Source organism: Drosophila busckii, chromosome X (assembly GCF_011750605.1).
Source record: "Drosophila busckii strain San Diego stock center, stock number 13000-0081.31 chromosome X, ASM1175060v1, whole genome shotgun sequence".
NCBI classification, from domain to species: Eukaryota; Metazoa; Arthropoda; class Insecta; order Diptera; family Drosophilidae; genus Drosophila; species Drosophila busckii.
The window spans coordinates 4703556-4731162 of NC_046608.1; the positions used below are offsets into that span (position 1 = coordinate 4703556).

At 37.6% G+C, this 27607-nt stretch overlaps 1 protein-coding gene across 2 annotated transcripts in view; it reads right to left on the bottom strand.

The window, feature by feature from the left end:
• LOC108604942 (homeobox protein cut) overlaps positions 1–25462 on the bottom strand; it is a 72390-nt gene extending 46928 nt beyond the window's left edge. Inside the window, exon 1 of one of the 2 annotated variants that reach the window (XM_017994577.2) lies at positions 25050–25462. In XM_017994577.2, coding sequence (XP_017850066.2) covers positions 25050–25172 — 123 coding nt within the window. In that variant the 5' untranslated portion in view covers positions 25173–25462. The remainder of the gene's footprint in view (positions 1–25049) is intronic. The other variant, XM_033294540.1, reaches the window with a different exon arrangement.
• Positions 25463–27607: the final 2145 nt, after the last annotated feature.

Below are 27607 nucleotides of genomic sequence, written 5' to 3' on the forward strand. Positions count from 1 at the left end.
GTATTTGCATTGATGACTACATGAATGAAACGCAAATGAATGAATCCAGACAAGACACTCAAGCCTCATTGCAGCCGCAGCCGCTGCCGCTGCCTTTGCCTGCAGACAATCAACTCTCTGACTATCATTAGTGCATACAAAAATCAACAAAAAAATATAAAGAAGTTGTATTTTTTTATAACTTACGACGTATGTTGAAATTTATGTCTTGAGCTTTAGCTTTATTGCTTTTAATTACCTGCAAAGAGTTAAGAAAAGGAAAATTTAGTTAAATGTGCGCAAATATATTTTTGTATATTAAAATTAAATATTTTTATAATTATACTAAAATTAAAATTTTTATTAAATGTATGCCTATTAGTTTAATTGAATTTAACTTTATTTATTTAATAATTATACTGTACAAAATTTTTTAAAATAAATATACAATATTTTAGGCAATTATTTATTTTCATTTTTAGTTTATTTATAAATTGTTAATATTTATTTTAGCTATTTTACAGTATAGAAATTTGTGCCTTTTACTTCTATTGTATAGAACGATAACACTATATAGCTATTGAGTCAGTTTCGATAACAAATCGATTGTATTGCTTAGTAAATATATTTATTTTGCAGCTTTTATTTTACTTAGCATATTTTAAAGCCAATTCTAAACTTTAAATTAAGCTGCAATCAAACAATTTTTAACTTTAATCGATTGTAGTAGCTGCCAATCGATACTCAATAGTGACTTCAATATATTTTCAGACTTACAGCACTAGCTTGGTGTTCTAATTCTCAAATTTTCGATTTGCGCACTAGACACGTCGGTAGCCGATTAAAACGCGTCAAATAACAATTAACAACTGATGCAGATAATCGCTGTACAAAATATTGTGAGCGCGAAAACTTCTACACACACACACACATATATAAAGCGGCACACACACATGCAGCATTTGTGATAAACGACAAAATGAAATCAAATCTAAAGCTCCAAAAAAATAATTTATATACATGTGTATAAATATATAGTAAGTACATATAATAGCAGCAGCTACTGTATGCATGTGTGTATGTGTGTGAGTTTAGTGCTAGAGTGAGACAGCAATAGCTTGTGAGCAAGCATAATTAAAAAATTAAATAGCTTCTTAGTTAAGTAAGTGTGTGCGCTGCTACAAAAAATAAAAAAATGATTATCAATTTTATATGACAAAAGAGTGAAGCAGCTAAAGCTGGGGGCGGGGCGTGTTGGGGGGCTTGCTGTCAGGTGTTATAGGTGCTATAAATTTTGGAGAGCCTCGTGTATGTGGAGACAAGCTAATTAGCACGATACTTATTTGGGCAATGCTTAAGTATTGCTAAAGATATATACGAAATACAATCGCAGTATAAACAGCCGTTGAGACTGGAGAGTCGAATGTTTGCTTAAGATATCGCCGCCACAAAATGCTGAGCTGCCATATTTATATAGAGACGTAAACAAGTCAGTCACAGACCAACCAACCAACCAACCAACCAACCAAACAAACCAAAGCCCAGTGATTACTGTCTATTGGTCGCTAGCAACGTCAACGATGCGACGATAGCGCGCAGAGTTAAGTCTAGCATTATATAGTATATATATGTAGATAAGATATTGCCTTATCACACCTACACACACACACACACACACATGTGCGTTGAGAGCGAGCTGAATGAGTGCTTAGTGTTCAAACAAATAGGTGTATAAATAAATGGACTGTACTCTGCTTGCGCGATAAGCAATTCAAGTATATGTAGAAATAATAAGTAATAACTTTAAGAAGTGGCAGTCACACACATGCACAGTTAGCTATAGATATAGCACAGTTTATATCAGTTAATCGCAGTCACAGTCACAAGCAATTGTCATAAATTGTTTAGTTGTTGACTAAACATGTTGAAAGATTTATGCGTCGCATATAATAAAAGCCACACACACACACATGCATAATCATATAATGATTAGTTAAAAATCGGCCAACGTACGTATATATATATATATGTATATCCAAGTGTACATAGGCTATAGATAGTTATTAGGCAATGGCGTCGTCGCTTACGCTGTATACTTAGTCGCGCTATTAAGTGCTGATGGATGTGTGTGACAAAAAAACCTTGAGCTACTTTTTAACGCATGCTGTAGTGCGTAGTAGTTTGTGTAGAGATTGTAATTTAATCAGCACATGGGCAATTCAGTTGAAAATGCTTAATAGATTTATTGCTGCTGTGTAGAAAATGCTAAAATGGCACTTTTGGAGACTAGTGTAGAGTAGTGTAGACTTTTTTAAATTGCTATAAAAATGCAACTAAAGCGTTTAGCAGCCAATTTAGCGCATCAATAGTGTTTAGCGATGCATTTTCAGTTTGGAGACTAGTGTAGAGTTTTTGAAAAATTGCTAAAAATGCATAGAGCAGCCAGTCATGTGTGCAAGCAACAACTTTAAACCAATACGAGCTGGCAGCTTTCAATAACCAAACACACACACACATACAATAGAAGCCATTCGTGTTCGGGCAGTGGCCAGCGCCCCAATACTAAAAACGAAGTGCACACATACGTAGCGCAAAAAAAAAAAACAAGGAAATCAAACAGTAGCAAAGAAGAGCTGAAAAATAATATATATATATTATAAGGATATATAGGTACATATCTATACACTATACACAATATATATTGAGCGCACGTTTATGTATAGCATGTGTATAGATACATATGTATGTGTGTGTGTATATAAAGTAAAATCCCTACAATAAAATGGGGCGGAGCACAAGTGCCAGGCAAGGCAAAAAAAAAGAAAATAAAATAAAGAAGAATTCTGTAAAATAAGCAGCAGCATACAGAAGAAAAAACGAGAAATGTGAAAAGCAAAAGAAAAATCTGCCAAGTGAAAAGAAATCGGAGTCAGGAGCTGGCTAGGGGTGTGTGTGTGTGTGTGTGCTCGTTATGGGTAACTGAATTGGAAGCAGTAGCAGCAGCAGCAGCAGCAGCAAATCCTGATGCTCCAAGCTCTATCTCTGTGCTATGTGTGTGAGCACTCGAATAAAATCGAATAAGCATAAAAACGCATGCCATAAGCTATGTATGTGTGTGTGTGCCTGTACATAAGCCAACGCTAGCACAGCTCTATGTATGTGTGTGTGTGTGTGCCATATAGAGAGCTCTATACACATGTCTAAGCTGTTGGCATCTCTGGATTTGGGTTGGCTGCTTGGCTCTGTACGAACGCCTCGAACGCATATTCAATAATGACATAAATAACATGAGACATACACACACACACATACGCAGCAGCAGCAGCAGCGACGCTGGCAGCGACGACTGACAAAACTTCCTTGTTGAGTACGCTGCTTAGCACCTAAAAGCATGCTACGATTTTTATACACTCGAGTGCGCCAATGTCTCGCTCTATGTGTATTGGTATTTCGCTCTATGTGTGTGTGTATGTGTGTGTGCAGTTGATTACATTTCTTTTTTTCTGCGTTTTTCTCTTTTTCCTATATATTATTTTTCTTTTGCAAGCGCCCTATACACATGTATATAATATATATTGACGCCTGCCCAACCCCCAATGCCTAGTCGTCGTCGCTGGTTGGGCGCACAAACTTGTCAACCTTTAGCTGTGTGTGTGTGTGTGTGTGTGTGTGTGTGGCCAAAAAAAGAAACCCACCCCACCAAAGAGGCGCCCCGAAAAACTTTTATTTCACATGCCGCCGCTGACGCCCTTCAATTCAATGCGGACGCCCCCCCCCTCGCCGCACACAGCGCCTCTGCTGCTCACACACACACACATACACAGTGCAAATATAAAAAAAAGAACCCCCAAGTAGCAAAAAAGGAAGAAAAAAAATATAAAACACGAAGGGCGCTACACACACTAGGAGAGAGCCCTGCAATAAGAGCGAGAGCGAGAGCAGCAGCAGCTTTGGGGCCGAACGCACAAGCAGCGCTGCTGACGCTGACTGAGCAACGTTGGCGCTGCTGTCGTTGATGGCTTCCCAATCGAAATCGATGTTGGTATGTATTACGCGCCGTCGCTGCCGCTGCCGCTGCCGACGCCAGCCTGAGCACAAAATTTTTATTTTTTCTTGTCAGCCGTGAAGCGCAAAGAACGAAAAAAAAAAAGCAGAAAAACTTCACTCATGGCGCTCATGCTGTCTCGCTCGTTTGGCAGCTTTAAGACACGCTTTAAGGATGTTGGGAGCCGAGTGAGTGAAAGTGGCGCTGTGTGTATATTTTTTTTTTTATGACTGTCTGGGCCCCCAACCCAAGAGACAAGGACAACAAATACACTCGAAGCTGTATAAGAAAAAAATGGAAATGAAATGAATTGAATTGCTTTGGTGCGGTTTTTCTTTTATTTTGGGGGTTGCGTTTGGGGTTGATGATTTAAGTTATTGGCAGCCATTGGGCGCTTAACAAATTTCAGGTGACTGTTTTTTTTTTATTTTCATTTGGCGCGCACATAAAAATTGAGCGTCAATTGAATTCGATTGGGCGAAAGCAACGCACGAGTGAGCGCCGCTGCTGCTGCGGCTGCTGCTGCTGCTGCTGCGTATGTGTGTGTGTAGGGAGAAAAAAAGTTGCATGTAACAAGCAAATGCTGTTAACCTTTTGCACATAGGCACACATACATACAAACATGACTGTGCGGCTTATGTACAACATTGCGTATGGATTGCTTTCAATAATATTGGCAACGCCTTTAGCGTTTATATACTATATATGCATTGGTATTGGCTTGTGATTGGTTTTCGCTCGAATTCGACCCCCCAGCTCAGCTCAGCTCGGCTCAGTGGCGCACTCAAGCGTTTAATTCATTTATATGCTTGGCCCCCTAATCAATTTCAATTGCAGCCTTATGTAAGCTTCTGACTCAATGGGTTTTTATTTATTAGCCCAGATTGCAAACTGCATGATTCAGATACTATAGCTATATACTATATGCATATGATTCAACAGTAAATTTGCTTATCTCAGCGCGTAACAAAAATTCTTTTGCCACCATAAAAATGTGTATCAATAATAAAAATTATAAGCGAACTTATAGATAAGCATTTTGTTTGTATTGAACACACAGTATTGATAATAAAAATAACAAAGACGCTCAGTGGGGTAAATAGTTAACAATAAGCTAAATTTATATATCAAAACAAAGCATTAAAAATAATTGAATTCAAAAAAAATTTGCAGAAATAAATGATGCATAGCATTTTATGCTGCTATTAAGTCAAATTTGTAATAAATAATTAATATGTATTGTTTGAATGCAGCTTAAAAAAATCTATAAAATTTGAAGCTACAAATAATGTGTAAAAACACTTTAAATAATGTAAATAAATTCAAATATAATTTTTAGCTGTTGCTATGCGCAAATTAAGCTATAAAATTTATAAAAACTATTAAAATCTCAAAATGAATTTTATGGCATATAAATATTTTAATATATTATATATGTATATAACTAAATGTAAACTAATAAAATGCTTATATGTTGCTTGTTGAACTGACAATTGCTGCAAATATTTAATGCTATCTATATGTATATATTAATTTTAAACATTGCTACAATTAGTTAGATCATTTTAGCTGCTGCTGCCCGCCCATTAAGTTTATTTATTTGTGGTTCAATACATGCTTAAACAGCTCGGGCAACACCCATATATAAAAGATATACGAGGCCACGTGTTAGACACACCATTGGCGGTAAGCAGGTCTACCACTCCAACCCGAAATGATATCAACGCATATAAGTAGGAGCCTTGAATGGGCCGAGCGAGGGGGGAGGGAGCAGGGGCTACAACAAGCGTATGTCGATATATTCAACGGACCCCAGTGCCTGCCAATGTGTGTAGCATACACAGCAATATACAAAAACATACACACATATGTGCATGTGTGTGTGTGTGAATGGGCAGGCGAACGAATCAGCCAGCACAAGTGGCCGTGCGCCTTGCATATGTGTGTGTGTGCGCCAGTCAATAACATCCAATCAGGTTTGTTAAAAATCTATCTATATATGATGTTCATGATGACGGCGCAGTCGATGTCCGCACAAATACACACACACACACACACACACACGCAGAGAACAAACGTGTTGAGAGTGAGAGCGAGCGAAACGAACGAGCAAAGGCGAGCGCAAGAGAGTGCCGACCCCTCGCCGAAAAAACGGGCTCAACACACAACGATGAGCAGCAGCAGAGCGAGAGGCAGAGCGCAGAGCGGTGTATGCTGTCGAACCTGCAGCCTGGTTAGCCACCCCTGCCGCGCGCCACGCTCCGCCCCCTCTGGCAGTACATTTGTGTCGCTGTCGCTGCCGCTGCCTCTGCTTATCGAACATACATTGAATGTGTGAGAGCGCTGCGTGCAGCAGCTGATAAGACACACACACAGCCATACACGAAAACAAGTCTTGTATGCTGAGAGCGCATACAGTTAGCTAGCGCGCTCTCTCGCTCTCACAACTCACTCACTCACGCGCTCTCCTGCTGCTGTTTTCACTCAATGGCCCATTTGGTATTGAGCTGATTTTGCCAGCAACAACAAAAAATAAAGCAAAAGTATTTATTTTTTTTGTTTTTGTTTTTGCTGCTGCAGTTGCTTTTGGCCCAAGTGCAAGCCGAAGCGTCGCTGCAGCGTCAAAACGAAGCCTCGACGTCGTTTGTCTTAAGCGTTGTCGTCGTCGTCTTGCAAGTTTGAGTTTGAGTTTTTTTTTTTTTGATTCGCAATGACTACTTTATTTTTTATTGTTGTTGTTGCTGCGCTGATTGATTTTCCATAATAAGAGCGCGAGCGAGCGAGCGCGCACACACACACACACACACAGCTATATATAAGCGCTGTATGTGTGTGCGTGTGTTTGTGTGTATCGAACGCACAGCCAATAGCAAAAATTTCCAATTGCGTGCGATTTTCCAATCAAAATGGCACACAGCGCAAAGAACAAAAAGAAAGAAAAAAAAACACACGACGACGACGACAGCTGCCGACGTCGCTGTCGACGTTGCACAGTGGGCGTACTAAGCTGAGCGTGTGTGTGTGTAAGCATCCCTCGCATGTGAATATGTATGTGTATAAAAAAAAGGCAACTCTAACTTGCGTTCCCAAACACTCAAAACGAATCGATGCGCACCGACCGTCGAACGAGCGAGCGACCAACAACTAACCCGCCCATCAGTAGCAACACCACACACCCCACCCCACCCCACCCCAAACACCCAAGCAGCTACCTAACCACTCACTACACACACACACACACACGTATGTGTGTGTGAGCACAGGAACCGAACTGAAGCTATAGAGCAGCAAAGTTAGTGCTGCGGAGCTGCAGCAAGTGGGTGGTGTTGGGTGGTATGGTGTGGGGTGTGGGTAGGGGCAGCGGGTCCGAGCGCAGCAAATGCTGCCGCCTTGTGCGCATCTCTGACATATTTCCAATATCATTGGTCGATAAATACCGAAGCAAACGAATCGAAACGAAACGAAATGTACGAAATGGCAGCATATAGAGTACCCCTAACCAACACCCTACCCCACACACACACACACACACACGAACACACACATATGTATATAGCTCGAAAAAAAAATAGCTAAAGCCCACTACTAGCAACATAGCCTCGCATAGAAATTGGATGCCAGCGCTTAAACTTCATATACATATATATATGCTATAACTATGCATGTGTGTGTGTGTGTGCAATTAACTAAAATAAATTACAGCTGTATATAATCACATATAAAGTTAATTGATAGAGCTAAAGCGTTAAGCTCTCAACAAATAAATAAAATTCTTGTTGAAAGTAAAATTCTATTTAAAGTCGCATTTAAACTAAAACATTTAAATTTAGCAATGCATTTTTATGCACAAAAATAAATCACACAGCAAATTATAAAGAAATGCAAGCTATATGTATAAAATATTTAGCAATATAAATGTGCAGGCAATAAAGTTTTAAATATAGATATACAAAAAAATTCTATTTGGATGAGTAGAGCAAAAAAGTAACAAATGTTGAAATTAATTGTGAATGCAGCAAAAATAAATCAAGTGCAATAATTTTGAATTAAATACAGAAAATTCTTTTTCGTATGCACAAAAATTAAATAAACAAAAATTGTTTGAAATAAAGTATTTAATTAACAATTTAAAGCAAATGCAGTTCATATAAAGCAAAAAAATAATTGAGTTTAGAGCTATAAAATAACTGAAGTTTTAAGCTACAAACTTTAAAGTTTAATTACTTAATAATTAGTGCGAATTCATTTGATATAATATTTAATTCTTGTTCTAAATCTTTGAAGCTTGCTAACTTTAATGCAATCTGCTTATATCGATTGCTTATTAGCGATTACACTTCGACTAATCGGCAAAGCAGCTCTTGACGCCTTGAGGCGTTGCACAAGAGTGTCGAGAGCGTTGCAGCCTGAGCTGAAGCTGAAGCTGAAGCTAAAGCTAAAGAACTGGCTGCCAATGCAAGCGCAGGCAATGGCAGCGTGTCCTGCCCACAATATGGAGCTGACTTTGGGGTGAGGGCAGCGGCAGCAGCAGCTTCAGTGTCGACGCACTCAGAGCAGAGCTAGCGCTGCTGCTGGTTTGATGTTCATGCCGACGAACATGATTGTAACGTTCGTTGTCGTAATAACGAGCAGAGAAATTTGCTGCTGCTGCTGCTGCTTGCGGCTGCAGCCTGGTCAAAGGACGAAGGATGACGAGCAGCGAGACTACGAGCGCTGCGAGATGACGACGATGAGTACGACGACGACAATGTCCTTTCACATTTGTCGTTTTAGCCCGAGACGCTTGGCAGTAGCTTTTGCCTGGCTCCTCTCCACACACACACACAAAGTCTAACCAATGTGCGAGTATTTTTTTTAGTTGTTGCTTTCATTCAATGTCTGTCGGATGCCGAATGCTGCTGCTGCTGCTGCTGCTTAGGGTCGCTCTAGTGAGGGGTGTGTGGGCTGGGGGTTTGCCAACTGTAAGTGTAACTGTATGTGTGTGTCTACAGCGGGTTGGTGTGGTGTGGGGTTTTTGGGGAACTTTAGGGGGTTTTCGCTTGTCTGCGACGCTGTCTGCGCTGCCTTCGTAACCCAAACTGCTGCCAATTTTTATGCGCTCCCTATTTTTATCCCGAGTTTCGTTTCGTTTCGCTTCTGCTGCTGCTGCCGCTTCTTCTACTTTATTTCACGTTTCTATATATTTCTTTGGCAGCCCCAAAGCGCTCCCTAGCACCCCCCTACTACCACCCTCCCTCCTCTAGCAGCATGTTCCCATTGCCATCTGTGATTCCCATTCAGCTGCTGCTTTATTTTATTTCATCTTCACTTTCGGGTTTCGTCTTCCTTTTTACTTCTTTTTTTTTTTTTCGTGTGATTTCTTCTTTTTTTGTGTGTGTGTGTGTGTGTTTTGTGTTTTTATGACTGTTGGCTGCTGTTTCTTTCTGACGCTCGTCGAATGTGTATAGATTTTTCTGTTGGGTTGCTGGCTGGCTGGATGGATGGCTGGATAGATGGATGGCTGGCTGGTTGGTTGGCTAAAAGTTTGAGGGCTGTGTGGGCAGTAGGAGGAGCCGTTTATTTCGATTCAAGGATATTTCCCAATATGTGTAAAGAAAATACCAAAAAAAAAAAGAAAAGGAAATCATGTATATATAACTGTGGTGTATATAAAAATATACAAGGGAAATGAAGAACTGTAAAAGCAAAGACAGCAAAAATGGCGAAAAGCTTTTTGAAGGTGTGAGGGGATTCTAGGGAGGAGTCGCCGCCGCCGCCTCAGCGGTAACAGCAACTTGCGCTTCGTGTCTGTATATCTCATAGCTTTGCATGTGTGTGTGTGTGTGTGTGTGTGTGTGTGTGTGTGTGTGTGTGGGGTGTGGTAAGCTGCTTTTCCCAGTGCTTGATTGCGCGCGTTAGCAGCAATGAAAATCGCGGGCATATAAGAAAAAAAATATTTATTTCCTTCTTCGCTTTTATTTTTTTTGTATTTCAAGTGCGCAGCATTTTAAGCATTTGTATATAAAGCTAGAGTAGGCGGTCACATACAGTCGAAAGATATATAGGTATATAGCTATGAGTGCATATGCTATGTGGCTTGAGCTATGGATAAATTGTCTGTGACTTTAAGCTAGATACAGCTTATGCTAGAGCATGTGAACTGAATGGAAAGGCATTAAGTTTGTAATCGATAAATTGCATTGATAACATATCGAGAAGCGTAACAATATAAAAATTGCTTAATATATGCCATGAAATTTGATGCACAATCGATAATTAATACAAACATCGTTACAGCAATGAATGAATGAATATTAAGCAATAAAACTATCGATAAATTACAATATTTATCGACAAAAATCCAAGATTAAGTTTAGCCGATTGTTAGCAAATCGATAACAGCAGCACTCTGATTGTGCAACAACGATAAATCGATACTTATCGACAAAACTTTAAGCTACCATCAATATAAAATTAGCTTAGCTGAAATCTATGATTTAACTTCGACACAAAGCGTAGTGAACGACTTCGAGTCATTTGTTCATTGCCAAAATAACGAAGAAGAAAACACCGAAAAAAAAAAAACAAAAAGCGTATCCGGTGAGCAATGTTCAACAAAAACGAATCTTCAATCATCAACTCTCGAGACGGCGTTGATATGTCTGAGCTACGAGTTCGATGCTTGCTTTTTGAGCTGAGATAATAATCATTAGTATGATCAATTGCCGCATAGCTTGGAGGGCAGAGCGCGCGGCTTGGGGTTTGGAGGCTGAAAAAGTGTTGCGTTTAACTGGTAAATCAGTTTGGGTAGTTAGTCTCAGCGGACGTGGCGGCGGAAAGCCACTTAATTGAATTCGATTTGTAGACTGATGATGACGATGACGACGGCGACGACTTTGGCATGTCAATGTAGAACAAACGGAAGTTAAGCGAACGAACGAACGAACGAGCGAACAACAACAATAAATAAATTGAAAGCAAAGCCCAAAGTGAGCTTCAGTTTTCGAGAGGCTAAAAATCAAAGCAATCAACGCGACGAAAACAAAAGCAAATAGCTAAGCTAAAGATACAGCTACAAGTACGGATACAGCAACAGCTTAAGCTATAGATACATTTAATAGTTGCTGCTGTTGCTGTTGCTGTGTGGGCAGCTCGTCGTTGTCGCTTCCTGTGTTCATCATAAAAAATCAAAGTAATAATGCGTGTACTTGCGTTTGCCACTTTATAGATTTATTAGTCTCTCTCACACACACACACACACGCACACACACACACTTGATGTGCAGTAAGTGCCACATGAGGTTTTTATGCTCAACGGAAATTCAAATTAAAACTGCTCCGAAGGGGATCGTATAAGGAGGCTGCCAGCCCTAAGCAAGTGAGCGTGAGCGTGAGAGTGAAGCGAGGGGTAGGGACAATGAAATGAACGCGCCTTGCAAATGATGCGTACGCTTGATTTTAATTTGATTTTTTTTTCCAGCTTCAGCTACACATTTAGCTGCAAGTATTTGCATATAAAAAAAAAAAACAGAAAACTACAATTCGGAGCAAAAACGAAACGCAAATGACAAAACATAATAATAATAAAAATCGAAGAGTCGCACAAGCTGCGCGGGCGTGCATATAAATCAAATTGTGGACTTAATGCACACACACGAACACACACACACACACACACACACATAAACATTATTGTGGCTTGGCCTACGCATTCGATTGCGTTTTCCGTTTCAACTTCCTTTGAATTCTGTTTACTGTTTAGGGGATTTTCACACACGCACACGGCGCAGTCGCGAACGTTGCCTAATTAAGAGCCCAAAGCATTCGATTCTGACAGTCAAACATATATAGCAATATATAGCTTTGTTTATTAGAGCGCATGACTAACTAAGCTAATATATTTTATTATTGTTTGTTTAAATTAAAAGTCGTGAATTTGCTAACCAATATTGCTGAGCTATTAGCTAATGCATTGATAAGCAGCTTTCGATAGTTTTTGTCTATAATTTATCAAACTATAGTTTAGATTAACTTAGATTTAATTAGTAATTGTCTTTTTATATTGAATTTGTATGCACTTTGTCAAACAATAGCGCTCAATGTCATGCTAGCGCTTATAAAATATATCGATAGTATCGATAAGCGCTGCTCTGATACTGCAATTTATAAATTGCATAATTATTGTTTGTTATTTAGCAATATGCTAAGCTTAAGCTTGTATACTATTGTATAGGCCTACTAAAATCTATCGATAGTATCGATATTCGCGCTTTGTTGCTGCAATTTTTGAATTGCATAATTATTGTTTGCCATTTAGCAATAAGCTAAGCTTTATATAAGTTGTAGACTATTGCATAGCGCTAATTAAATATATCGATAGTATCGATTACACTTTTTTAATGCAGCTTAAGCCTGCTTCAACTTATTAAAAACTATAATAATAATAAATTACTTACATTCGAGTAAACGCACTTAAATCAATGACCAGTTAAATAAGCGTTACATACCTGCAAGTAAAAGAAAATAGCATTTAATATAAATTTAAAGCACACTAAACACTTCATTTAACAAACAAAAGTGAATTAAAGTCATTTTTTGCCACACAGCGAGAATTTTTGTGGCAAGTGTGGCAAACGTGCGGCTGACGCGTGTCCACAGTCGAAAACCCTTTAAGGCAGGCCCCAATGCTCGCTATATATATATATATATGTGTGTGTGTGTGTGTGTGTGTGTGTGAAGGGTTAGGCAGCTGCTGCTGCTGCTGCTGCTTTAAGGCAAAAGGCGTCTTCAAAATTTTAATAGATGAAGCTTAAAGCAGGCGCACAACTGTTGCCAGCAGCAAAAATAAAAAATAAAAACAAACAAGCAGAGCAGCAAGTAGTGTAAGAAGAAGCAGCAGCAGCGGCAGCGGCAGACAGGCACACCAGACAGGGAGCGAAGCAGTCAGTGTGCAAAATGTTCTAATTAAAGTCGGCAGTAAAAAGTCGACGGCGACGGCGGCATAGCCGAAGAATTGTGCCAAAAGGCGACGTCGGCGTTGGCGTCGGCAGTGAAAAACTAACCTCAGACAACAAACAATAATGAAAATTCTAAGCAGCAGCAGCGACAGCGCAGCAGCAGCAGCAACAACAACAACAATGGCGAAACTAGCAGAAGAAATTAAATTTAAAGAAAAGCTGCAAACGACGTCAAGTTTTTGCTGTAGCATAGCGTCAGGCGCACAAGCAGGCAAAACAAAGTAAATTAAGCAAACACACACACACACACATAGACATAGTGGCTAACCCTAACATGGAGCAAGAGAGAGTGAGAGAGCGAGCGAGCTAAAGTAGCAAAATTAGTGGCAGCCAAAATACAAAAAAAAAAAGCAGCAGCAGCACACAAAACTGTTAAAAGCAAAAGTGCAGGCAGCAAACAACACAATGTGTGTGTGTGTGTGTGTGTGTGTGTGTATTGCTTGCAACATATTTTTGAGGCATTTTGCACGCTGTCTTAAACTTAGCCAATGGCAGCTACGTCCTTGAGCTTCAAAAAATGGCGACTAACTGTTTGTTGCTGTTGTTGTGTGTATTGGTGAGCCTACCAAAAGCAACAGTTTAAAGCGACGCCAAAAAAGTGAAGCACGTGCCAGTTGCGCTCGCTCGCTCGCTCTTGCTCTCTCTTAAGCGCGCACTCGCTCTTTCGCTCACATTGTGTGTTGCATAGTTTAAGGATTTAAACAGCAGCTGTTTAGACACACACACACACACATGCGCTGGCTTAATTACGCACGTTGCTAACTAAAATCACAGCTATAACTGCTACACTTTATATGGCTGTGTGTGTGTGTGTGTGTTAGCCACAGCTACGCATTTGGTTGTGTTGTCCTTGAAACTTTTTGGCATAGTTTGTGCAAAAAAATTGCTCTAAAGCAGCTGCAACTAAGCAAATCAGCTGCGCTAACTAACATATATATGCGTGTGTGTGTGCGTGCTTGTGTGTGTGTGTATTAGGGTTAATGACTTGCTGCAGCTGACAGCACAAATTAAACACTTGAAATTGTCTGCCACTTAAGCTACAAGTTGTTTATTATTATAATTATTATTATTATTACGTGGAATGCTGCTGCTGCGACTGAGAGGGGTTGACTGTCTTATCTATAGCTACCGATCAGTAGTTAGTAGGCAAAAATAACGCGCACCCAATGATATGACACAAAATAAATGACTTCATAATAAGCAGCGAGTCCCAAACTAAATTCAATAGCAGCAACACACACACACACACACACACACACACGCACTTGTTTGCCAAAATGTGCGTAGGGCAATTAAAATTTGTGCGTCGCACATTTTTGACATTATTTCATTATTAGGGCTCAGGCTCAGTCCCCAACAAGGGTTCGACTATTATCAGTTGCTAGCCCAATTATGATTGCAGCACACACACACATTTAATGCTTGCGTGTGCGTGTGTGTGTGCCCCTTGAGCATTTCTTTTTGATGGCGCTATTAGACGCCTATAAACTATTTAGGTTTTTATATATTATTAACAGCATTTTATTGCTTGCATAAAATTAAAATTAAATTGCAGCCTCCCCCCTTTAAATATATTTTGTATTTTTTTTCTTCGACCTCGCAGCTTCTTGTCTGTGTTTTCTACTTTGCCAAGAAAACTTACAACTGACAGCGCATAAATTTGTTTGTCTTTAACTTAGACTAATTTAAATACATATACTAGGCTAATGCTAATCCCGCTGCGTGGGCGGCGCGCAAAATTTTGAGCTGCAACAATAAATTGCGCCAATAATGAAAATCGAATGCTACAGCAAATTCTTTCAACATGTGTAGAAAATCAAGCAATATAATTAATTAGCTTAAGCCCTATGCCCCCACCCACTATCAATTTGCTAAGCTGCCGCACACAAAAAAAAACAACAACAACAACAACAAAGAAAAAAAAAATAACTTAAGCAATATAAAATTTTATGACAATTTGGCGCGTTCTTTTGTATTGTGTGTATATTTCATGGCAGATTTTCAATAAATTTTTATTTTCGTGCCCAAAAGCTATAAAGCTATATACATATATATGTTGTTTCAAATTTATATTCTTGCTCGATCGAAATATTGTGAAATCAAAAAAACAAATAAATTAAAAGCCACACAATAACGACAAACACACACACACACACACACATGCATACATATAAATAAATTTATATATATATAATAAGCTTGTAAGTATGAGAAAAAAAAACAAATATACAATGCGCTCTAGTTCCCAGCACGAAACGCTTTAAACACAATGGGAAAAATATAAAGTCCACCCCACCCCCCCTCTAAACCAAAACTATGCCAAATTGATACCGAGAGTTGTTGTGTGTGTGGGGAAGGCCAAAGCACCGACAATCGAGAACTGAGAACTTGGTTTCAAATTCGAAATTCAAATTCTATCGATGTGTGTTGTGATATTTTTATCAAATGTCTGGCCGTGCGTCCGTCCGTCCGTCCGTCCGTCCGTCCGCTTTGTCTATTGCCAGTCTATGTGTCCCAGCCAGCCACAAGTTCAGTTTTTGTCAAATCACATGCAGCAAATGTCTGCCTTGCATCTCGCTCCCCCACTCTCCCTCTCTCTCTCTCGCTCTATTGCACTCATGTGCGTGCGCTCTCTTTTACTCGTTCGCTTGTCTCTCGCATGTTGTTTGTATATTTAGTACAATATAATACCTTTTAATTTAATATGCAGCTGACGTGCGCTCTATGAACGATCCGATCGACACCCCCTCCCCGCCCACGCCCCTGCACTTACATTTACTTCGCCGCTTCACCGTCAGCTGTATGCGCGCCGCACTTCTTTTGTCTGTTTTGCTGCTTCTTTTTTTTTGTTGTTTTTATTTGGTTTCGTTGTTCGAAAATAAAATAAAATAAATCGAAATGACAGATCATTAAAATTTACAACAACACAAAAAACAGGCAAAGAGAGCAAAGAGTGTAGAGAGTGAACAAAAAGCAAAGCAAATGTCAGACAGACACAGCAAAAGTTGTGGACCAAAATCAAAAACCAAAACCGCCAACCCCACCACCACCCCCCGCCTGCTCAACCCCAACATATGCACCACCACCTCCACCCGCGCCCCCTATTGCCGTGCTGCTCGAGAGTCTCTCGAGCCACACCGACGACACTGTCAGCAAGCTATATTTGTCGTTGTCGATCAGTTTTTATGTCGTTCGATATGGCAGCAGGCGAAATTTTTTTTATTAGCCTGTGCTGCCGTCTGCCCCCAGTTGTTGCAAGTACCGCAGCAAGTGCAATTTGCGTGTTTATGGCTATAAAAGTGTGCGGCAGGCATATGCGCTTTAATTTTAGCTAGTGTAGAGTTTTTGTGTAGAGTTTGTAGAGTTGCTAAAACGTCGGTAAATGCAACAAAATAGTTAAATAGGCGTAGTTAGTGCGCCTAGCAACGCTCTAAAGCAGTTTGGAGACTTGTGTAGAGTTTGTAGAGTTGGCGTTTTTGCTGCAACTGTCTAGCAGCAATCATTTTGTAGTCGTTTTTTTTTTTTTTGGACAGCTTTATGCATATCATGCTGGGGCTACATTTATGCATATGCGGAGATGCTTCACCCCTGCGCTGGGCTCTGATGGGAATCGCTCTCGATACCGCCGCGCCGCTGCACCCCCCGGCTGCCAAGCACATAAATTAATAATGAAGGCGTTCGAGAGGAGACGCCGCCGCCGCCAGTGTGTGTGACAACAGCACGAGAAAGAAACACATTAAAAAATGTTGAGTGTGTGCAGCAAATACAAAAAACAGCAGCAAGCAACAAAAAGAAATAAATGCATAATATTTACGCCTATAATTTTTTCTAATATTTTCAACAGCTGACATCAAGTAACACCAAAAATTTAGGCACACAAGCATGCATGTGTGTGTGTGTATAATTGACACTCAATTATTTGTAGCGGGAGTTGGGGTTGGGGGGGGCTTTGGCATTATCTGAGCTACTTAGCGGCGTTCAACTGCCACTTGTTGAAAATAACGGAGGCCAAACGCCCGCACAACCAACGCAAGCAGCTAATAATACAACAACAACAATAATAATAGACAAGCACTTGAGCCACACACACACACACACACACACACACAAAAGATTTCCGCTGACAAAAACAGCAGATGAAACGACTATAAAAATACACAAAGTAAAATCTTGAAATTGTTGGCAGGCAGAGAAAAATTGAAGCGCGATTGATCATCATTGATCGTTGGCAGCTAAACAGGCAAAGTATTTAGTTAAATGACAACCAGCACAACAACAACAACAACAACAACAACATCTATGTTTCAAGTACTGGGTTGTGCTATATAATAATTCAAATGTCTTGCTCATTGTCTGTTTGCTATTGAAAAACATAAAGCAGCAGCAACTTGAAAAACTTGCTGAGTTTTTTTTTTTTTTTTCTTCTTGTGCTGTGAGAATTTTCTTGGACGCGTAGGCGTCTTAACTTAACTTTATCAGCAGCTGATCTCTGCTGATCAATTGATTTAGCTAGAATTTTAGCTGCTTTTTTATTTAGACTCAAATACTGACAGCAGTGCTCTTTTTTTATATTTTAGTCAAGCTGCTGCTACGTTAATAATTAAAAACATAAAAGGGGAGAACAACAACAAAAAAAAAAGCAGCAGCAGCGCATTGGGCATGAGCATGGGCATGGGAATGAGAGCGGGGGAGCAGCATTTTGCCTACTTAATCATTGTCTGAGCGCCTGTGCGTGCAACATGCAGCAAGCAGCAGCGGCAGCGGCAACTGTTGCTCTTGCTACTTGATTTGATTTACGCCTGCCAATGCTTTATGATTGAGTGGGGCACACACACACACAGCTACATATGCCGCAAATATATTTTAGAATTTTATACATTTTGTGCTGCTTTGGCTTTGCTCATTTTAATTTTTTTACGTCTGTTGCGTTGCAATGAGCCGCAGCCGCAGCCGCAGCAGCGTTGCATGCCACGCACACCAGACTGAGCACTGAGGGTTGCAGCTTAACATCATCAAAAAAAAAAAAAAAGGTTGCTTGTCTATTTTTTTATATAAATTTTATAATATTTGTGCATTAGTTTTTTTCGGGCTCATTGAATAAATCAAAGCTAATTTGCATACACTGATAAATTATTGCCGCCCTGGCTTGACAATTGACAGCAACTGACAAACGTAACCAAAACCAATGCGCAACGCCACCCCAAAAATTCCAATTCCAATTCCAAAACCGCTTCTGCCTGTGAACCCTTTAGCCTGTTCAGCTGGACGAGCAACCACCGTTAGAGCGGTCAATAGCGCGGGAACCAGCAGGCAGCTATATCATCTTCTATATAGATGTATAGATAATGTAACTGCTTGGCCAGCTAAACTAATAGAGTCTGTAATCGAATTCTCCCTCTTCTATATACTTCATATATATATTTTTTTTTTTGCTGCTGCAACTTAGAAACTTGTTTTCGCTTATGTTGCATTTAATATTTGACCAGGTGCGCTGCGCTTTGAATTGTGTAAGGCATGCCCCAAATATATAATTTGATTCTCAGCTCTCAGCTATAATTCTATTTTTTTTTTTTTTGGCTTACTTTGCATATTTTTTTTAGTTTTCAATGCCAAGCAGTTGTTAGCCCATTTAGCAGCTAAAAAGCAATTTTTGCAGCTTACTAACTATGCAGAACTCATAGAAAAATGGTTAAATAACATAGGATTTAGCTAAAATTTTGCATAGAGTTGTATAAACCCAAGATATAAAGCTAGGCTGCATGAAATGTTTAAAAAGTTTCGAGCTAACTATGCAGAACTCATAGAAAAATGGTTAAATGACATAGGATTTGGCTAGAATTTTGCATAAAGCAGCAGCTAGCCTTAAAATAAATGAAACTTGAGTAAAATTTATAAAAAGTTTCGAGCTAACTATGCAGAACTCATAGAAAAATGCTTAAATGACTTAGGATTTGGCTATAATTTTGCATAGAGTTGCAGCAAGCTTAGCTATAAAGAAAACTTGCTTAAATATAATAAAAAAAAATATAGCCATCAAATCAATGCTTACGAAGCAGCTCAAATTGAAACAGAATTTAATGCCTAAGTTGAACTCATTAATAAAAAATATTCTTGAACTAGAATTTTGAAAATTACATGACATTTGGCATAAAGAAAACTTTGTATTTGTTTTTTATTTTACGAATTATTATTATTATTATTATTATAGTCAGCTAATGAAGGCAAAGCGCACAAGAAAACAAATAAAGGCAGCGGGAAAATGGAATTCGACACGAAATAAGAAAAACATTATTGCAAATCGCAAACAAGCACTCAAAGTCAAAGCGAATTATATTCTAAACTAATTTTCATGTCGTGCCAAAAATAATAAAAACAACGAGCAAAAACAGTTCATTGAATTTCTGAGCGAAAGAGAGGCAAACGAATTTTCCAACAGCGAAATAAGTCTATGTAGTAGGCGTGGCCTATATACATGTGTGTGTGTGTGTGTTTGATGCCGACAAACTTAATTAAAACATCAATAAAAAATTGTAAAAACAAGACAACGACTCGTCTGTAAAATTTGTGTGCAGCAGCAGCAAAAAAAAAAAACAACACAGAAAATGAACGAGTATAATAAAATAATAAATATGCGAAATGAACGAAGTGCAGCAGACAGATATTTGTGTCTTAATGGGGCTGCATATAATCCTTGATATAAGGCCCCCCCCTAACCGCACGCCCCTGTGAACGCAGCGCTGCCAATAATGATGATTCCTTTTTAATGTGCGCTCCTCGGGCGTTGGTCATTACTCAAGACGGCTGCAAAAATATTAAGAGAGAGAGCGAGAAGCTTTTGCAAGCTGTATCGATCACAAAAGTTGCCAATACCAGCAATGAGAAGAAGAAGAAGCAGCAGCAGCAGCTAGTGGCAGCAGCCTTCAGTTTTGTAGGGTTAATGCTCAAAACTCATCATCATCAACTTTGGTGCGCTCAAGACACATTTAGTTTGCTTTTTATTTTATTATTTTGCTTTTCTTCTTTTTTTTTCTGTTTCTTTGTGGGCGTGTACAAAATGATATTTTATTCAATATGCCTGGACTCGCCGTCGATTTGTCCTTTTCAAACTGAAAAGTGCCTAAGCGTAGTAAAATCAAAGGCGAACTCAACTGAGCGAGCTAAACCTGAAATTAAAAACTCATAAGATATCGACTGATATATTGAGCTGCACAAATTACTGACAACTTGTAGATGAAAAGACAGACAGACAAACAAAGCGAGAGCAGAGACAGGTTTGCAGTTGCACACACACACATATATGTATATGTGTGTGTGTGCGTCTGCATATAAAAAGACAATTAGTTGTTATTAAGTTGTATGAACAAAAGCCTTTAAGTCTTTTTGCTCTTGTGCAGCTTTTGTTGCCAGTGTAATGTTTAAATAATAGCAGCTATGTTTAAATTAACATTATTAATATTTAACACACACACATACAGCTGCTACAATTAGCTTTTTGGTTAGCGCATAACGCATAAAAAAAATAATAATAAATTGATCAACAGTCAGTCAGTCGCTCGTTCGGTTCATGAACTCAAATTTTTTTAATAATCATACAAATGTTTGATTATTTCACATTATTAGTTCTATGTGTGGCAAGCGTACGTTGCACGCCCCCACAAGCGAGCGACATATGAAAAAAAAAACAAATTCCGAGTTAATTGTTCGATTTTCAGTTACATATATATACATATGTATGTGTGTGTGTGTGTGTTCGGCTGCGTGGTTTTAATTTCCGTGCTGACAAATTAATTTAATTATATTAACATATATAGCAAGCGATCGAGCGCGATTGACTCGCACATTGAAGCGTAGAGAACTAAAATTTAGTTTGTTGCTTTGCTGAATTTTTTAGTGCTTAAATTTAATATAAATATATAAATTTTTGTATTTATTTATTAATGTTTAATATATAGCATGCAGCTATTTTTTTTAAATAATTATTTTGCACTACAAAATTTGTTACGTCGCTCAAATAAATTTTGAGATAATTGAAAACAGTTTAATAACTTTTTTTTTAAAAATTACTTACAATAGCTTAAATTTAGTACACAGCTTTTGTTTCCATATATGCATATATATATTATATACTGTATCTACTGATTTTTAACCCTTGTGCGCCGCTGACTGATTCATTAGCCTTGCCCCAGCGCAAATTGCACTTAAAACGCTGAAAAATTATATGACACACGCCGTTCGATCTTTATCGCTCTCTCTCGCTCTGTCTCTCTCTCTCTCGCTCTGCTTATTATTTTTGTAGCTTAGACAACCCCACTGCGAAGGGCTGCTGCTCATTTTCGGCATATGCAAATGCTATTAGACAGATACAGAGTCGGCCATATTTGAATTAAACTTTTAAACTATCAAACGTTGCAAGCTGCTGCTGGTGGTGCCACCACTTGGTGGTTGCTCTGAACCGGTTTCAATTTGATTAACACACACAATCCCGGGAATCATGCACAAAAAAAAAGATTAGCTAAAAAAATTTGTTCAAAAAGTGAGCATAACATTTTTTTGTTTTTTTGTTTTTTATCTCAACAATGCAATTAAAATTGCACCCAGTAAAAAATAACACAGTTACTTGATATTCTATATATTCTACTATTTTGTATTAATTTTAAACTTTTTTTTTTTTTTTGTTGCTTAGTTTTCTTTTATCGAACTCAGCATTTATATGAGCGATGAGCAATTTTTGCTTCTTGCGCTGCTTTGAGCCATGTTAATGGGTCAAGTTTATAGATTGCAATTGGCCAATTGGTTGTTGGCTGTTGATGCGGCTAGATATGCTTTAATTTATTTCAATTTATTTTATTTACAGCAAATTTATTAAAATTACATTTGCTGCTTGCATTTAATTTTTTCTAATTTTAAAAGTATCTACTAGTATTTTATTTATTGTTCATATTAAAATTGCATTAAAAATATTTTTTTTTAATATTTTCGCATATTTTATTTTATTACAAATTTATTAAAATTGCTTTTTTAGCACTTTAGTATTAATTATTATTATTATATAAAGCTAAGTATTTAATTTTAAATTTAATGCATAATTTAAATTTGCATTTGCTTGCTTCAATTAATTTTTTTTTTATTTTTTTGCAGTATTTTTTAGTCTATCATTTGAACTTTTTATGTTTTTCGCCATCGAATTCAACATGAATGCAAATTTTCTGATTTTCTGTCTGTTTTGGTGTCACTGTGCTACTTCTATGGTAACACACAGACACACACACACTAACACACTACGACAGCTTAATTATATTTTTGTTAATCTAGCAATTTTCGATAAAATTGGTGCCAATTGTTTTTTATTTTTAATAGCGCACGTACTTGAAAGCTCAAACTCCAATGAAAAATCAACAAAACTAACAAATGAAAACTAAACAAAAAAATATGTTAAAAATAATAATAATTATCATTTGTACAGCTGATGTCTCAACTGACGTTCGTAGCTGTTTTTAGACCAACCAACTGCTATTTTTGGCTTAGTAAATAAATTGATGTTAGGCCAATGTTTTGCAAACTGGCAACAGATTTTTTGTTGCGGCTTTTAAGGCAAGTACTAGATATTGATAAGCTAAACTGATGAGCTCACTTAACAAGCAACAACAACAAATAACAAGCAACAAATAACAACAACAATTTACAGTTGGTAACATCATAATCGATCGCGCTTCACTTCAAGTGATCTCGAAACTTGAAATGCCAAAATCTTTGACTTGAAGCACACGCTTGAGTTTCTCAAGTTTGTTTCAATTTTATTTTTTTTTTTTGGTATTTTGTTCACTCTCTCGTCTGCCATTAATAACAAATCAAATGCTCGTTAGCAGCAGCAGCAGCAGCTAAGCCAGCAAAAATTCTAAGAAATTTGTTTAACACACAAAACAAAAAAGCGTTGAATATAAAAATAAAACAACTACAAATTGTGCGGAAAATTGCGCTGGCTTAAGAAACAATTGTTATTAACTAAGTTCAATTTAATTTTTGGCTAGCATTTATTTAATTTAAACATGCAGCGCATTTAAAATTTAAGCTGTTTAATGCTGTTTTATATTTTGACATTCACTTATTTTTCACTAATTAATTTTTTTGTATCACGCAAGCTCAAATAAATATTTAAATAATTTTTTTGTATACAAATTTATTTATTTTTTAACTTTTAACTACAAATTAAAACGCTTATTGACTTATTTTTGTTGAACTAATTTTTTTTGTTACACAAGCTCGCATAAATTTTAAAATAATTATAACAAAATTTTTTTTTAAACTTTTAACTACCAATTATAGCAGCACTAATTTTAAAATTTTTAAAATTTAAATTTATTTAATATTTTAGTTGCATTATATTTATTAATTTATTTGCTGTCTGTCTAAATTGAATTTATTTTCTAGCACGCTGAATTTTATTAACTAATTGCATAATTTTAATAAATATTTGTTTGCCAGCGCATTTGTTGTTGTTGCTGCTGATGCTTTTGTTATTGTTTTGGCTTTGGCTTTGGCTAACGGCAACGGGGCGTGGCCATAAATTGGTTTTGCTTATTTAAGTTTTATTGATTGACTCGCTGGCTGCACTTTGCACTAATTGCAACTGCAACTGCAACAGACACACACACACACACACACACTTGCCACATTAACTATAAGCTTGCTATCTCGCTTGCACATAGTTTGTTGTCTCATAAGTTGGCTCTGTGCTTCATATATAAATATTTGCATTTGTATTGAATTTCATGCAAGCATAGCAAAAATTTGCCGACGGCAAAACGTTGCACAAACAGCGAACAGATTTATATATATATATATATATATATAATATATGGAAAGTACTTAGCGGGAGTTTACAGTAAATCAATTGCACTGCGCATATTTCTAGGAATTTTTACATAAATCTTTGCCTACAGTTTCTACGAATGCCAGACAATTTGTATATATAGCTGTTGCCAACTCGATATATATATATTTTTTGATTTAGATCGAAGCATGTTTCATTAGTAGCGCAGCAAATGTCGTTAAGTAAATACAATAAATGTAAGCCGACATATGTGAGCATGTGTATGTGAGTATGCTGCAGTGCAAAAAAAAAAAATTTTTGTCGTCTGCCTGCAACTTGCGGATCAACTGTTGATCTGGCTGCTGCGATCCGCTTGCAACTTATAATTTAAATTTTTAAATGTTTGCCAATTTGTAAACAAATCAATAAGACAGCAGCGCAAAATAAAATTAATAATAGACACGCAAGCTCAATTAGTTGCAAGTGCAATAACAACAAAAACAACAAATTTATTTCAAATGCATAAATTATTTGTAGCGTGGGCGTTGTGCATATAAAAAATATAAAACACGCTTTGCTAGTTGTCACTATAGCACTTTTTTTTTATATAAATATATACTACAATTTATAATGCTTATTGTTGCTTGTTTATTTTATAAACACATTTAACCAAACTGCAATTTTTCTAATGCTTGTTTTAATTTTCTAAGCTGCTAAATTATTATTTTAATGCTTGCGCATATTTAATAGAAATTTTTAAACTGCAGCAACAGCTAAATTATTGTTTTATATTTGTTGATTATTTCTAAATGTCTAAACTGCAATTCTGGGTCAAATTCATTTCATTCTAAACTTCACTACTGCTAAATTATTATTTTGGTATTTAATACAAATTTCTAAACTGCAATTCTGTGTTGAATTCATTTCATTCTAAACCGCAGCACTGCTTAATTATTTATTTATTTGTTGCTTACTGCTAAATCACTGCTAAATTATTGTTTTATATTTTTGGTATTTAATACAAATTTCTAAACTGAAATTCTGTGTCAATTTCATTTTATGCTAAACTGCAGCACTGCTTAATTATTTATTTATTTGTTGCTTTTATTTTTGGTATTTAATAAAAATTTCTTAGCTGCAATTCGGCTTCAAATTCATTTAATTTCATTCTAAATAGAATTTCTGCCTTATCATTTGCTTGTTTCTAATTGTTGCTTACCTGTTGCCAAAATTGTGCCAATAAATAAATTTGCTCCTTTTTGAAAAACCAATCGTTGATTGATTGAACAGCCGTCAGATCCATATCGGCTGTCCCAGCGGCTTGTGGCAATGTTGGCTGCATTCGTGGGCTGGTATATTGTTATTGTTTATTTGCGCTTTTGTTGTTGTTGTTTGTTTTTAGTTGCTTATGTGTGTGTGTTAACAATTGATTGTTGGCTGCTGTTGATGGCAGCCAAAGCTTGTGGCAACATTGAGAACTGAGCGCGACACAAGAATTGTTTTGTTTATGTTTAATAATACACAATAAATTGTTGCTGTTGCTGTTGTTGTTGTTTACGTGCTCAAAAAAATTCTTTTTGTTTTAATACAAGTTGTGTGCTTAACTTTGATTTGTTGCAAATTGATTTTGTTGTTACACACACACGGACACACGCACAGGCACACACACACACACGCACTTTTTGAAATATATAAACACACACGCACACACACTCAACAAACACACACAATGTTGTTGTTGCTGTCGTTTGTTGTTGTTGTTGTTGTTGTTGTTAGTGCAGCAACAATTGCGTCGGCATAGAAATTTGTTGCCATTTGTATAAATTCTAATTGGCATATATAGTTGTTGCTTATTGTTGTCACTTGTTGTTGTTGTTGTTGCTGCTGCTTCTTGTTGTTGTTGTTGCAAGCTTGGCTTTAAGCCATGTTGTTGTTACTTTTGTTGTTGTTGTTGTTGTTATTATTATTATTATTGTTGCTTACACTTGACACTCGCGCACTTTGCTTCACTTTGATTTGCATTTCATTGCTGCTCGTTGTTTTTGTTTTCAAAACAAACTTTTGCGCAAAAAACTTAAGAATTTCGCTTACGCAAATTGAACTCAAAAAAAATATATTGTTTAGGCAAATGAAGTTGTAAAAAAAAAAACAGTTAAAAAATTAGCTGCTGATTTTTGTTGTTATTATTTGTAACTGTTTTAACTGTTGTTTTGTTTGCGTTGTTGTTTTGTTGTGTTGCAACTGTGGCTCATGTGAAGATGATTCGTGGATTCGTTTAATTCGTACGACTCTCCCACAGACCACAGAGCGCAGGCAACGTTGCCAGTCAGAATTCAGTTGACGACTGAGCAGCATTTCTCAGACTGAGGCCACATTTCTCGCACAGCGGCAACAACCCCAACCAAAAGCCAAAGCAGCGAACGAACGAACGAGCTCACACACACACACACGCATGCAAACGAACGAACGCGCTCGCTTTCGCACTCGCACTCGATACGATGTAGCAAAAACACGAGCGCGCACAGCACACACAGCTCTAGGCAAACGAAGCGAAATTTACACTCAAGAGCGCGCGCTCGTTGCGCTCTCACTCAATTCGACGCTGAGTGGCCTTTTTGCTTGTAATTTCTTTCAATACGGTTTTCGTTTTGATATTTTTGTGGGGCCTGCGCCGTCGTCGACGTCGTCGCTCAGCAAAATGTTCTGTTTACTTTTTTTCTGCTTCTTGTTGCTGTTGTTGTTGTTGCTCTTGGCTTTTGATAACTGCCTGTCAGTTGCATGTATTGAAATTCATTCATTCAAACCCAAAGCGCGCTCTCTTTTGCTGGCGCTCGCGCTCTCGCTCTAGCACATGGTCGCTCTGCCCTGCATATGTGACGACGCGCTGTGTTTGCCTTTTTTCTGATTGGGAAAAACTTATAGGAAAATGCCCCGCTCTCACTTGCTCACAGAAATTGTTGCATTTGTTTATTGAGCCGTACATTGAGTGCAAATGTGTGCATGAGAGAGCGAGCGAGCGAACGCGCGCCTCTGAGTGAGTGAGTGAGCGCTATGCAGGGGAAATGCGATTTTTTGCCGGCTTTCGTGTTTAGTTTGATTTTTTTTTTTGTTCCTTACTGTTGTTGTAGCTCTCGCTGCTTGTTCTTCTTGTTTATGAATTAAGTTGCCTGCTTCTTTATTATTATGTATTATTTATACTTTTTCTTGTTGTTGTTTCCATATGGCTCGAAAGTCGGGGGGAGTCTTGTGGGCTTCCTTGCGGATTTTGTTCGTTAGCTCAAATTATTATTGTGTCTGGCTATAAGCTCTGTGTCTGTTTCTCTCTGTGTGTGTGTGTTTGTGTGTGTGTTGCTATCAAGTGGCCTGCCAAAGGTCAACCTGCTGCTCCTTCTGCTCCTCCTTCCTTATCTGCTTACAGTGGCTAAGTTGGCTGTGGGGGCTTTAAGACAATTTTTAGCGCTTTAGCAATTGTTCCACAGTTTCAAATTGTTGCTGCATTTCCATTTGTTTCAGCTAAAAATAATAAAAGTAAGCATATAAAATATTATTATAATAAATATTTATTAAGTGTAGCATAAATAATAAAATTTAAATAATAAAATTTAATGTCTATCCCCTCAATATCCTCAATAGGTTTGTATATTATTGTTTTTATTCTATTCAAATAATTGATCAAACGCTTTAACTGCATATTTTAATTAATAGTTTCAAATAATTTATCAATATTAAATCAAATTTCATACACAGCTGCTTCTATTTAATTAATTAATTTAAATT